This window comes from Vombatus ursinus, unplaced genomic scaffold (genome assembly GCF_900497805.2).
Source record: "Vombatus ursinus unplaced genomic scaffold, bare-nosed wombat genome assembly UNPS02009835.1, whole genome shotgun sequence".
Classification (NCBI taxonomy): Eukaryota; Metazoa; Chordata; class Mammalia; order Diprotodontia; family Vombatidae; genus Vombatus; species Vombatus ursinus.
In genome coordinates, this window is record NW_020949613.1 from 21,014,635 (window position 1) to 21,030,406 (window position 15,772).

Here is a 15,772-nt window from a genome sequence, read left to right on the forward strand (position 1 = left end):
AAACAATATTACTTTTTTTCCTTCCAGAAATTATTATTCACATTTCTGTTAGATTGAAGGTACAAAGATAAATGAGAATATTAAAAATACTGCGAATTTAAAGATAAGAAAAGATAATTTTTTGCCAATAAAGATACAAGTTAGTAACTGTATGGCTTTCAGCAATTGTCTTAACCTCTCTGGGCCTCAGTTTCCTCATTTGTAAAATGATAGAGTTGAACCAATAACCTATGGTGCCCCTTCAAGATCAATGATGCTATGGCACAAGTTTGAGAAATATTTTTCCTTTATTGCTATTGAGATAAAAATAAAAAATTTTAAAGTTGCAACAATTAAGGATATTTACGTCAGGTACTAGCAAGTGAAGAATGAATATGAAAGTTTTGGGGAAGCATCAGAATTCTTCTTACATAGACAAAGTTTTTTTTTTTTTACACTGGGAAGATTTATGAATTGGATAACATGGCTAGCTGAGGTTACCATTGTATTTTAGGTTTGTGATATAACATGAAAAGAGACCAGATTTTTACTATAATATAAAATAAGGCAAATAATTGGTTGATTGGATCATTTTACACTAAGAATCAGGAAAACCTAAGTATAAATCCTTCTTCAGACACTTGCTAAATGTATGATCCTGAGCAAGTTATTTAATTTCCCTCACATGCAATTTTCTCATCTATAAAATGGGGATGATAACACATACCTAACTATTATTATTGAAATTAATATTATTACTGATAGCTAGCATTTATATGATATCTACCTTCCAGGCACTGTGCTAAGCATTTTACAAACATTATTTCATTTTATCCTCACACCAACCCTGAGAGCTAGATGCCATTATTATCATCATTTATAGTTGAGGAAACTGAGATAAACAGAAGTTAAATAACTTGTCCAAGGTCATAAGGCTATTAGGTTTGAGGCTAGATTTGAGTTCAGTTCTTCCTAACTACAGATCCAGCATTCTTTCCCCTGAACTACCTAGCTAACTAATAGGATCTAATGGGATGAGATATATAAAGGACTTTGAAAACCTTGAAGCTCTAAATAAATGGTAACTATCATTATTATTTTATCTTTGCCACTATTTGAGGAAATTTGTTTCCTTTCTGTTTTGTGGCATGGTGAATAGGGAGCCAGGCCTGGAGTCAGGAACACCTGAGTTCAAATCTGTACTCAGATACTTGTTAGCTGTGTGATCCTGAGCAAGTCAATTAACCTCTGTTTGCCTCAGTTACTTCATCTGTAAAATGAGAATAATGATAGCCCCTACCTCCCACGGTTGTTGTGAGGATCATATGAAATAATAATTGTAAATTATTATCACAGTTCCTGGCACATATTAAGTAATATGCAAATGTTAGCTGCTATTATTATTATTGTTATATAATGCTCAAAGTCCTGCTTCTTCACTCATTTACGCCTTTACTCATTCAGCAAGGGTTTATTCTATTTTGTTGTTCTTTAAAACTTTTAAATACCCTTGCTTTCATCAGATATAGGTATTTCCTCCACTAAGGCATATTTCTATGTCTCCGTGCTTTAAATGACTGTTTTCATGAGTTGGCATGGTCAAAATAATGTATTACATTTTGACCAAGCTTCTGGAGATGTTGATATCTGGCTTCAGTTAGACTGGTCCTTAGGGCAAAAATGGATACCTGGTGTGCTGCTGGCCTCGAACACAGAACAATTTCAGCTTGGAGGTTCTCCAGAGTTTGTTCTCTGATGTCGTAGACTTTCAATACCATGACTAGTTATTAAAAGAGGACTTTGAGAGGAAATGGTAGTTATATTATATTAATTTACATTAATCAATACTATAATTGTGAGGTTTTTTCCAAATAAGCAGTACAGATATACATTTTTTTAATTTTCAACATTGAACTTTCACTCAGCGTTGAAACCTCTACAGGGAAACATTTTATTGACTTTTTAACCAAGCATGAATTTGAACTGATTTGAGATTTACAAAGAAAGAGATCCATATATTCAAGTAGGTACAAATAAAGATGATGTTGGTGTATTATTAATTCATTTTAATGAATCTCTTGGTCATTTGAAAAAGAAAATTTTCATTGTAAAAAAATAACAGTGAAAGCAGATTTCCATTGAAAAAACAGCATCAAATTGGTAGACAGACAAGACAGACAGACATATATATATACACACACATATATACATATACACACACACACATATATACATATATATATATATATATATATAAATATATACAGACACACACACAGAAAGAGAGAGCCCAGAACTGTATTTCATTTGGTGTGATATAGGACCTCCCACCATGATGTATATTAGGAATTCTTCTCTAATTTTATAGTTTCAAAGAGTTACCCTTCAGGAACAGAGAGTTTACATGATTTGCCCATGGTCACCCAAATTGTATGTCACAGACAGCGTTTGAACTGTTTTCCTTGATTCCAAGTCTATCCCTTTTAGCCGCAATTATGAAATTATATATATGCATTTATATAGGAATTTGAATGTTATAAATAGTGTAAAGTCTAAAATTAATGCCATTACTTTTTTTTACATAGTTAAGATAAAAAATGAACTTACATGAGTATACCAAATAATCTTTGAGTACCAAGAAGTATTTTTTAAACTCCAAATAATTCTTATTTTTTTTGAAAAGTAAAGTAGATTTTAATAGTTATGTATCTAGGACAGGGTAATTTAATTATGAAGTTATTGTGATTTTCAATTTACTGTAATTTTTGAAAATTTATTTGTAAACTATTAGTTATTTGGGAGATTGATTTGACTAAGTGAGGTGTATATTGGGAGTCAGCAGACAACAACATATTATTAGTGGGAAAGTATTCAGGAGAAGAATCTAAAAGTTGGTACTAGAAAAATGTATGACCAGGAAGAATAAGAAACCTATCATTTAGCAAGAGTAAAGGATAACCAATGTCCAGCCTATGCCCTCCATTGGGATGCATGCATAATGTGAAGAGAATGGAAGGGAGGCCCTCAGAAAATCGGTTAGATTTCCTATGGTGAATGTATAAGAAGATGTGAATGACAAAGTTATATAAGTTGGGTAGCTATTGATGGAATTCTATCCCCATTATTAGAAGGAAGAGTTGAGACCAGTGCTGTATTAGAGTATTATAATATTTGAATTGTTTGTGTTAAAGATGATAAAGTTTAGAAATGTAAGTTTAATGTTAGAGTTTGGGGAAGTTTCTTTTCTTTTTCTTTTCTTTTTCTTTTTCTTCATTGAAGACAATCTTGAAAAAGCCCATTTGTGTGCACATATACATATATAAACATATATGTACATATTAAGTTAGTCAAACTTTAATCTAAAAATTTAAAAACTCTGGAGTATTTGATATATTGAGATAATTTTATCTTTCTATTATTATTGATGTTCTAACAATTTTATCTCAATAATTCAATGTCAAATGATTATTCAACATAGTATTTCACTTTTTTTAAAAAAAATAAGGTCTTTTTTCAAAATTTGTTTAGAGTTTAAATTTAAAATTTAGAGTTAATACTGTAATTCTTTTTTGTCATTCTATTTGAAAGACAATATCATGAACTTACAATAAATCATTACTACTGTATTTGAGAATATTTCAATACATTTATGTAACTGAAGAAATATAATGAGATAAACCCTTATACATACTGAGTCCATGATTCACACCAACATTCTTTTGAAGGGCAAGCATTAGTCTAATAAGAAAAAATATATAATATTTTGAATCTAATGAAATATGATTGTAAAATTATTGGATATATTAAGTTAGGAAAATAACTTAGTTAATTATACTAGTTACCATATTGATACTGTACCTCCAAATAGAATTGCCACCAATTGTCGGTGGTATCAGTTAAACTCAGGGTATAGCAATTTCCAACATGATCAAAGCTTGGTTTTTAATGACCACACAGGAGGAAACTTTTCAAGACTGAAGCAAATACTGTAGGTAAGCTTCTCATTTTATATGTCCACAAAGGGTCTTGTATAGAATTAATGAAGTTGTACAGAGTTGAGAGATTAATTGAGGTATTCAAAATTGGCAAGATAATGGAGGGAATCAAGGGAAAATCATTGAGGGTCAGCAGCTGAAAGGGTGAATTTATTAGAATGTTTTGAGAGAAGGTAAAATATTTAGAAAATGAGGACAATCAACCATAGCAAGTAATAAAAGCTCCTCCATTGTTCTGAAGAAACTAAAATTTCTCATTGGAAAGGCCATTTCTATGGTCCTTCACAATAGCCCCAATAGCTTTCTCCAAAATGCCAACCTTATACTACAACCACAATATAATTGATCAACTATCTAATAGGCCTAGAATTCTGATTCCACAAAGGTCAAAACTAGATTCATACCATTTGTATTACTCCTCTAAAGACAAGATAGCTATATCCCAAGCCCTAATATTTTTCTAAGAACATAGAGCATAAGTATTTATAATGTTGTATCAATACAGCTTCTTGTCTTGATTTCTAAATCTTAATTCTGATTCTGAAATATGTTGTCTTTGTAAACAAATTAGTATTTCTCTTCATTTCTCTAAGCTTAATATAACTAATTTTCTATTTGTTTAGTGATGATACCAATGGAATTCTCTAAAATGATTGTGGATATGGAAAGTAATGAAATTATTGTCAGTTCAATTTTTCTTTTACTTGAAGGTCATTTTGTTGGGCATTATATGAAATAATAAGAAATTAAGGTTTATGAAGCACTTTGCATGTTATATTATTTGATCCTCCTAACAACCCTGACTGTAAGTGATATGAATTAATCACAATCTTCCAAAAATTTCACAATTAAAACCAATTTCAAAGTGTGCAATTGAATTATTTCACCCAAATTGATTGAGGGTCCAACTGGTTTGAGGCTCAACAGCACACAGTAACGGAAGAGTTTGGCTATGCACGGAGTTAAACACGTAAAATCACATCCAAGTAAACATCCATACATGTAACTAGGAGCTATGACTTAACCAGTCTTAAAAGTCCTACGTTAAGATAATATCAGGCTCTGAAAAACAGTTTTCCAATATATCATTTAAAATTATTCTGATCCAAGTTGAGGTGTCTATTTTAAGTCATGTGACTGTTCTTTCCAGAGCAGATAGATGTCTGACTGAATGCTCAAGTGACATGGTCTCCCAATTAGGGAAAAGAGTTTATGGACAATATGTACATTTTCTTTTTGTGCAGCCATGCTATGATGTTCACCTTCTCTCCCTCTCTTCTCACCATCACTGGGATCCTCAGAATATAAAATCACACTTCATATCCTTCATTGTCAATGCTCATAAAATTTCAGGAAATTTAATTTGTTCTAAGTGTTTTGCATTAACTACATTATATATATATATATATATGTATTAGTAAATTTAGTCATCCTTCACTTCATCTTGTCATTATTTGACTTAAACAAGTTTGAATCATTGCTTTAACCACTTATCAGTATTATGAGATGGACAGAGAGAACTTATCTAATTTACCAAACTATGATACTAGGCTGAAAACTTTACTAAAGCTTCCCCAATGAGTCAGTGCCCCAGTGGTTAAGATTCCTATTTAATGCTTAACAAATGTATGTACTTGTTGAGTACTATTTCTTAACAAAACTAACCGAGGCACCAAATTCTTATGCTATGCATCAATCTTGAGTTTCAGTCTCCACTTCCACAAAAGGGTGATGTACATACCAGAGACCCTTGTGCTATTGCTATTTGACCATGGACTGGAGATCTCTGAAATGATGATGAGATGAAGGGAGGAAAGGACACAATGATGGCAGTGCTGACGTTTTCCAGTATCCATCATCTTAATGATGATAGTGCTGATATTAAATCTTCCATCCATATGGCAAATGGGAGTCTGCATACATGGTAGGCATGGAACACTTGGCCTTTGCAGGTATGACCAGAAAAGACAGTATGGTATCATGTGTAGACAGCCAGCCTCAAAGCCAAGAAGACCTGTGTTCAAATCCCAACTCTGACATATATTGACTGTGTGACTCCAAGCAAGTCACTTGACTTCTTAATGTTCTGGGAAGCTCTACAAGAGTTTAAATTGTAAATTGCAGAGAAGCTGCTGACTTGCCTTAGGAGCAGAGTTTCCTTACCTGAGACTATTATGTAACAGTAGAATCACAGGTTCAGACTTACCTGTATCAGAAAATCAGAGATTTAGAGCACAAAGGGATCTTATTTAGTGTAGACCAGTCACTTTACAAATAAGGAAACAGGTCCAGGAAGGTTAAATATTAGAATATAAGCTCTTCCTACTAGATCATAAGCCCTTTGAGTACAGGGATTGTCTTTCTTTTTTATTTCTGTTTCTGATACTTAACACAGTGTTTGGCACATAGTATATGTTTAATGAAAGCTTTTTATTCTTTCAAGTAAACTCATCCAAAATCGTGCAGGTAGTAAGAGGTAGATCCAAAACTAAAAAAAAAAAAAAAAAAATTAAAAACAAATCAAAGAGAGGCTAGATGGCCACATGTTGGGTATGTTGTAGTAGAAATTCCTTTAATAATTCGGTTGGATAAGATGGCCTCAGGTCTCTTCCAACTCTCTGTTTCTGTAATTCTGTGAAATTTGGTCATCTTTCAACTACATAGATTGTAAGTTTAATTTGATAGGATACTTGAGGTCAAAATAGTTGGCATTTATACAGTTCTTACAGTATTAAAACACACTTAGTGTATATTATCTCATTTAAGCCTTACAACCACCCAGTGGGGAAGTTACCACAGCCATTAATACCTCCCTTTTATCAATAGCAAACTGAGGCTCAGAAAGGTCAAATGGCTAGTCACACAGGTGGTAATTGTCAAAGGTGGGTTTTGAACCTAGAACTTCCTACCTCTAAAGCCAGACTTTTTATCCAGGGTGTTGGCTGCTGTGAGATTAACTCAGTATCCAGTTGAACCAAATGTGATAAAAGCTTCTTTGTTATTCTGAAGTGTCTGGATGTCTTTAAAAAAAGGCTTCCTATCTAATCAGTTAATAAAATCAACAAGTACTTTTTAAGTGCCTACAACATGTTATATTCTATAAAGGATTCAAAAGAGATCTGAGAAACGGTTTCTGCCAGAAGTAAAGTAGTCCTCAAAATTGGCATAAATTGAATCACAGAAATATGCATAGACCTTGAACAAGTGAGGTATGAATCTTTAGGAGAGTAAAATGAATATATAACCATGATTTTTCAAGTCTGCATATTCTTTTGCTTAAATAATGGAAGGAGAAGAGTGTTCCTATAATCAACATGCTTATTGATGTTTATAATGAGTTTTTTTTAAAAAAAGATATTATTATCTTCAAAGGGGTAACTTTTCCCCAAAATTTCAATGATTTGCTACTTTAGAAGGGGGAAAAGGTTAACAAGGAATGCATTTCAACGCATGTAATTTAAAGAAAGAAAAGTAAATTTTTTAATTAAATTTTTCATGCACCTGATTTGAACATAACAAAAAGCTCTATAGAAAAATTGACTTTTTTTCATTAATGATCCCATTCTCAGCAATAGCCTAAGCTGGTGCATGTGTATGTACACGTGCATAAAAACACACTCTACTAGAAAATGGCCAAGAGTCTCAAATAGCTACTGCGAGAAATAAATGATTTAATAAAGAATGTCTCAAAATAGTAAATGCTTTTTGCTTGAAGCAATTTCTGGAGATAAATGAAATGATTTAGTGTATGTGTTCATGCGTGTATGCATGTGCATATTTGTATGATGTGTTATTACCCAGGTTTACTCTTTCTCTATAGCTGTCCTGATAGCTGGTTAATAGAATAACAAATTTAAAACTAACTTGTTCTACATAATCATTTTTAATGAGCATTTAGAGAACATCTTTCAAGCAAAACTTAGGATACTTATCTTAAGTTACTAATATGTGTGTCCAGTCCTGTGTGATTCAGATTTCATCCATTTCTAGACTGACATTCAATAGTGTTGTAAACTCTGCATATTGTCCAGCTTATTGTCATGTGAATTATTTCTATATTTCATTTAATTGGAAGATCATTAACATTGAAGTCTTAATCCATTCAGTTCTTAAAAGGTGTTCCACATCTTTTAATGGACTTCCATTGTGTGTTTTTACAGCAAGCTTAGTAGTGGAGGAGCGAACAAGACAGATGAAAATGAAAGTACATCGCTATAAGCAGACAACAGGGTCTGGTTCTAGCCAAGAACTTGATCGCGAGCAATATTCCAAGGTAAAATAGCAGTAATAAAACCGTAATTTTCCCACTTAGAAATGCAATATTCATAGTGGGTGGAGGGACACATATCTGATTGCCAGTTTTTTAAGTAATTATGGTTTTATAAATTATCTTTTTTTTTTGTCATGCTTGCTACAAACCTTTTGATGGCTATTGCTTCCTTGTATTTTAACAAAACACAAATGCTTTTGCGCAAAGCAAGGCCAGACATCAGCAACTGGGATCCAAAATTGTACATTATTTGAAAAAGAAACACTAAACTACTTTAAAAATGCTTCAGGCAAATTCATGTAAATAAGCAGTAATTGTGCAAATAGTTTATTAGCTTTTCATATTAAAATACCAACCAACCAATACATAAAGTATACACAGAGATTTTTAAAAGTAGGCTTTAGATATATATGCATATATATATAGATGTTTGTTAATCATTGACAAAATATTGCTCTTTGTAGCGCAAATTTATCATTGACTTACGCTTATAGTAATACTGTTTTGAATTTTAAAGAAGTCGCACAATTCTAAATTACAATAATTTGTCTTTAGCAAGTAGCATTTGTATTCTAATACTATTTTAAAAGAAACCCTAAAAAAGTTTAATTGTAGGTAATTGCCAATTGCCTTATTAAAAGCATACTTATTCAGGCACTGTTTTCAAATTAATTTTAATGATATATCATAAAAAATGCAGTCATGGTTATAGAGATATTTGGGGGCCAATTCTTTATCCAAAGAAGCACATTAGAAACAGAGGACCATAAGAAATGGCAGGTTCACATGACCAACCCCTTAACTAGTTTCTTTATGAAATATCTACCAGAACTGAAATATGACTTTAGATAGTGCAGATTTTCAGCCATGTACCCATCTATTTAGAACCTGCTACAGAGAAAACAAAGCTATTTGGGAATTGTATTTAATTAAATGACCCTTGGGAGGCTGAGTTACTAGTCCTATTAAAACAGATTAAACAATTATCTAAAATCACACTCATACCACTTCCAACCTAGAGTATATTCAAGGAGGGTTGCTACCATAGGTAACTGGCAATATTCCTGCATAGTGTTACTCAAATTCCTAAGAATCTGAACAACCCTCGGAAAAGATTGAATTGCAAAGGCAGGTCAATAAGCAACATTCTTTTATGCTTTAAACTACTGACCCTGAGTCTAGCTGCTCTTCCTCACTCCTCTTCTGATGACTCCTTCAAGACATTGTCTCTTCCTTTGCTCATTTAACTTCTTTTTTTCAACTACCAACATAATTTCCCCTTTGTCTTACTCCAAATACATCCTAGTAGAAAACAGAAGGGAAAGGGAGTTTAGTTCTTTCTCATCCTTTGGGATCAAATACAAACCTCAAAGATCATAAGATCAAATGAATATGTAAGAAATATGTAAGAAAATAACTTTAGGAGAGGAATCTTGATCTTTTTATGCTACTGCTTTGCATTGGTGTTGCCAATGAGAAAGGGAAAAAGGAAGTAAGGAGTCAAGCAAAGAGGTGTGCTTTGGACAATGTTTTCCAGTTCTTCCTGAGTTGTCTTTTCCAACAAATAAATAGTCATATGCATGGTGAATGATATTCTGAAACCTTAAAATTTTATGCCTGCTGCTTTTCAAATGTAGATGAAAAGGCATATGTCAAAAGTCAAATAAATGATTTTTTTAAAAAATTTACTATCTGGACTGTCCGGAGTATTGCTCCATTAGAACAAAATATGACCAGATTTCAAAATTTGGGGATATCAAAATGTCACATAGCTTGGAAAGGATCAGTTAGGTCCATCCATTTGATGGATGAGAAATCCAAGGTAAACAGATTAGACAACTGGTCAAATTCACTTAGATGGTTGGTCAAAGAAATGGGAGTAGAAATCATGTATTTTGGCTAATTGGCCAATTCCTTTTTCACTGTCCCACCTTAATGGATTGTTGTAGCCTGTAAGAGCACTGGATCAGGAGTCAGCAAGACCCTATTTTAGATCCAGCCTCAGATACTTACTAGCTGTGTGACCCATATTATGTTTTTTAACCTCTACTAATGTGTTTCCTCAACTGTAAAATGGGGCAAATAATATCACCTACTTCCCAAGGTTGTTGTGAAGCTCAAATGAGATATTTGTAAAGCACTTACCTAGCACATAGTAAGCACTTAAGAAATGCCTATTACTTCCTTTTCTTGTATTCCCATAAATACACCCTGAATAAAATATTCTGGCATGTCTTAAAATTAGCATTACCTTATTTCAGGCATACTAATTTAGTACTCTCTAATTGATTGAAAATATTTTTTCAAACCATATTACCTCCAATTTTTTTAATACCACTCTTAAAAAGCATCTTATGGTATGAATTATTATGTTATTTGAGTGGAATCAGTTGTGTGATCTAACTTGCCATTTAAATTTTCCAGGCCTCAGTTTTCTCCTTTGAGTAACTGTGGTGGGTGTCATGTTCCCTTTGAGCTCTAACACCCTATGAATTCATGACTCATTATTTTAATAAAATAAAAAATTGACAGCTCAACATAATTTTAAAACCAACACATTTTTAAAAAGTAAATTTAATTCATACAGCTTATGTTTAGTTTCTATACCATAATAGAATTTCAATGATGGAAGAAACTCTACAGGCAATTAGTTCATTTCTTACCCAATACATGAATCTCTTCTGCAATATCTCTCAGTACTGTCCAGACAGCCTTCACTTAAAATTACCTGTAGTAGTGGGGAATTCACTCTTTCCCGAGGCAACTCTCTTTTTGGACAGGTCTTTTAGAAAGTTCTTTATTATACTGTTTTGAAATCTGTCTCCCTGTAACTTCTACCAATTTGGTCCTAGTTTTACCTTCTGGCCAAAAAAAAAAAAAGGTCTACTTAACTGAAGATTATCCATATAAGAACCATTCAAAACATTTGATGATAGCTATTATGGTCTTGCCCAAGACTTCTCTACTCTGGGATGAATATCCCCAGGTTTTTCACCATTTCTTATATGACTCAGTTTCATGATCCTTCAACATTCTACTCATATTTACCTGGAGTTACTCTAGCTTTTCAATGTACTTCTTAAATGTGATCCATGAAAATGAGCATCACCTCTGACAGAATGTAAGCTCTATGAGGGTAGGGACTATTTCATTCTTGGCTTTGTATCCTGTTCCCAGTACAGGACCTAGTACATAGCTTAGGACTTAGAAAACACTTATGAAATTGAATTGAACACTCTGTGTTCCAACCAAAGTAGAGTGAATCAAGACTGTCCTTTTCCTTGTTTTGGATGCTCTACCGAATATTAATGCCTCAGACATCACATAACTTTCCTTTTTTTCTTGTTATATTATTGAATGACAGTAAATTCATTGGATATTTTTGACAAAGCTATATTTGTTTGTGGATTTTTTAAACCCAATTGTAGAACTTTTCACTTATCCATGTTAGATTCCATCTTATTGGCTTCAGACTTCCCATTGTTTAAGCTTCATCAATATCTTTTTTTTATCCAAATACTGACATCTAACATTAGTTGTCACTCCTAGGTTTTTGTCATTCATTAATATGTTATTATCCCTACTTTTAAAGCTCTCAGTCATGTTGAACAGAGGCTGACCAAGGAAAGTGCCTTGAGACAACCTACTAGAGAAGCTAGATATTTTTTTGATCTAGTCAGTCAATCTAAAGTTTAGCTAACTGTGTGATCATCTGGTCTACATTATCCACTTGTCTATTAAAATATCAAATATCTTACAGAAATATAGGAACATCATTTATTTGCCACTCTGTAGGCCTCTCAGTACTTACTATTATACTTCAATGGATTCATCTCCAACAGGGGCCACTCTCCTCTGGTACCAAACATGTACTATTCATATCGCTTTGCCCTATGTGATTCTCATCTGTGCCCTTCCATAATTTCACCAGAGGATCTACCCAACATGAGTGAATTCATTTTTATTTTTTTAAATTTTTAATTAATATAAGTGAATTCATTTTAAGAAATATTTCATGCATACCAATGTAATTTTTGTCCTTGCATCATTACCCTCTCCTACTATATGACCAGCTCACATAGACTTCTCATTCATGTTTTTCAAGAGGTTCATTTACTCACTTGTTGCATGTGAGAATGCTGAAGTCTACTTATGTCCAACATGCATTCTTTTATTTCCTTTTTGTTTACCTGCAATTTAGCTGCATCTGTTTTTAGCTTCTTCTGATTTCATTTATAGTATGCATGCCAGTGAAGGTATATTGCTATTCTTCTAAGTAGGATACCAGCTCACTTGTCAAATAAAGAGTGTATATTTAGTGAACAGCGAAATTCCCATTTGTTGATAGTACAATGACTTTCATCATTCTTATCACCCTCTGCCACTCTACAACTATTGACTGTAGAAGAATAAGGGAGTTACATCTGCCTAGGTGCAATTTTGTATTTTTCTTTTTTTCATGGGTTGACATTGCCAAAGAATTTATCACTTTGTAGCCAACATGCTAATGAGGAGCCTCTCCATGCTTAGCTTAAGCTGACATGGTCTGTCACTGGAACCATGCTAAATGCTTTGCTTTTACCAGATTATCAAAGTCTGCTTTGCTTGCATTCCACTGACAAAGCATTCAAGAGCTAACAATCAACTCAATGGCACAATGAGGCATTAGAGTAAGATTTTTGTGGAAAACCCTTCTAATAACCCTTTCAAAAAGATGAGATCAGCCCAGCATGATTTGCTCCTAAGGAGCCCATTCCGAATTGTAGTGTTATTTTGTTTGCTAATGAAAAGAAAAGTTATATAGAAATTCTTGTACAGAACAGTGATTATTATATCTAGATATTTGAAGTAAGGGTTTTTTTTTGTAGTTTCATAGTTTTGCTAGTGTCATAAAGGGTTTTGGCTTAACTTTTACAAATATTTTTCATTACACATGTTACATCACATGACAGAAGTATCTATTCAAAATCCCCATTATCCACAGTTTTAAGATTCATTGTATTGTGTAGATGACCTCCAAGACTCCTTCTACCTAAGTCTTTTTAACCACATAGTTTCAATAGGAAGTTTAGCTTTTCCCACAATTTCAAGAGTTGTTTCATTTTGGTTTTATTGATCATCTAAAACTTGAGAATTTTTTCTCTTATTATAACAATTATTTATATTTGACTTATTTAAAATAAGTGTAATCTCTTCTCAGTAAGGCAGCTAAGTAAAATAGAATGTCAGCTTTCAAGTCAGGAAGATATTAGTTCAAGTCTTGCCTCTGAAACACATACTTAGCTACATGACCCTGGAGGCAAGTTACCTAATCTCTGTCTTCCTGGCAACTCTCTATGACTATAAATTGCAGAGAAGATGCTAATCTGTCTTGGTAAATTAAAATCCCTTACCTGGGATATCTCAAACCAGTGAAATAACCAGCACATTGCTTATCCTATCTAATATCAAAGACATAGAATTGTACAGCACTTTAAAAGCCACTAAATCTAAATCCCCTCCTTTTACAGGTGGAAAAAACAACAACAACAACAACAATAACAACACTTAAACAAAGAGACTAAGTGGTTTGCCTAAGATTTCACAACTAGAAAATGTCTGAGACAGGCTTCAAACTCAGTTCTTTCTGGATCTAAACTCCACACTTTATTAAAAAGCCACCTCTCTGTCCCTATTATTAGAACTACAACTAAGAACCAACAGAATGATAACTGCTAGATATATTGAATTTGGCCATCATCTCTTCCCTTTAGCTGCATCTTAACAGCTTAATTAATATTTCTGAAGGAGCAATGTTGCCTTTTTATAAGAGAGAAACAGAGTTTAAATGAGACTCTTCATTAACAAAATAATAATAATGATAATAACCTAAAGGATATATCTTTTTATGGCTATTGAATACAGCATAGATTTTCTAAGGGCAATTCCAGAAATCAATGAAGACATACTGCTCCTTTAAATAGTATTAAGCTGGTCTTTTATTGTTAAGATCTAGAGATAAGAAAAAAAATAGCAGTAAATTTCTCTTAAATACTTGTACAAGTGTATTATCATTGAAGTTTGAATGCCTTCCGGGCTTAAAATCTCTTTCTCTCATTTCTTTTATTGATTTTCTATCCAGGTAACAGTGTCTGGGATGAATTAACCATAATGCCTAGGTACTGTGGTGAAATTAAGTGCTGTTCTATGTACCTTTTACTTCAGAAATCTCATTTTAAAGAGTATATCTATTTCTTTTATCTAGAAAAAGAGATTCAAGCTAATTTTCACTATGCTTTTCATATATTGCTACTGTATATTAATTAGTCTTAATTACTTTTTTTAATGGAGGACCATATATTATAGTGGTAAGAATGTTAAAACCAGGCTCAAGACTCCTCTCTGCCTCTTGAAAGTTGTGTTATCATGGGAAAGTTATTTCCCCTCAAGGGGCCTAATGTTCTAAGAAAACAGTCTAAGAACATTAATATGCCAAGTGGCTTCCCCAAAGTCACATAGCTAGTATGTGTGTGAAGCAGGATTTAAATTAACCTCCTAACTAACCAACCTTCTAGGCATGATATGAATAATCAGTATCCCAAAATTACATAATTACAATGATAAACATGAGTAAGATGTTACTTAACACCCATTTTCCAGAATATTGTAGGCCTATCTGGGAATATTGGGAGCTTGAGGATTTCTTATAGTCCTATAATATTTTTATTCAAGGAATTTTTCTCATTCACTACCACATACCTCATTGTATTATCTTTTGATTTTCAAAGGCTACGTGGATTTATATTAGAGTTATCAATATTAGTAAGGTGTATCTGAATGAGGCATTGCTAGAAGCCATAGTATCTGTTATAGGTAGATGTTCTAGGGCAGAAGTGAGGAACCTACAGCCTCGCGGCCACATGTAGCCCTCTAGGTCCTCAAGGCCATGTGTAGCCTCAAGGCTGCAGGTTCCCCACCCCTGTCTTAGGTCCCTTTTGCCTGCATGAACCACACAGGATACATCAGAGACACTAGGTGTTGGTAAGTGAACATATTGCCTCATCCCTGGATAGCACTTAAATATGAACTTTCAAAATACATCCAATTCACAACTGACCAACAACAGAGAGACTTTTTTGGGGGGACGCTGTTTGAGCTCTTCATATTTTAAAGGGAAAAATGTTCTTTTGTGTTTTATCTATCCTTTTTTTGTGTGTGTATTTTAGTTTTAGAAAACTAAGGTGGTGGGGAAACGTACAGATAACATATAGGATTTAAAAGATAATAGCTAATTTGAAAGTACAAGAGAAAATTCTCATAGGACAGCTCCCCATTCCAGGCAGGAATCTGGCTTTCCTTCAGTTCAAGTAAATGCTTTCCATGCATACAAAAATGTGTCTATATAGCATCCTTCTAGCAGGAAGGCCTGTATGGTAGGAATCATTCTGGTTCCTCAATAGCCAGGGATGAATTTTGGTTGTGCCATGTACAAAAAATAATCTCTAGAGGCAACTGGAAGTGGGGGAGGGAGTAAATATAGCAATGCACT

At 33.2% G+C, this 15,772-nt stretch overlaps 1 protein-coding gene across 1 annotated transcript in view; it reads left to right on the forward strand.

The window, feature by feature from the left end:
- Nucleotides 1–15,772, forward strand: part of RIMS1 (regulating synaptic membrane exocytosis 1) — a 695,579-nt gene that overhangs the window by 553,369 nt on the left and 126,438 nt on the right. Inside the window, exon 28 of the mRNA XM_027852913.1 lies at nt 8,135–8,247. Within this exon, the coding sequence (XP_027708714.1) occupies nt 8,135–8,247 (113 nt within the window). The remainder of the gene's footprint in view (nt 1–8,134; nt 8,248–15,772) is intronic.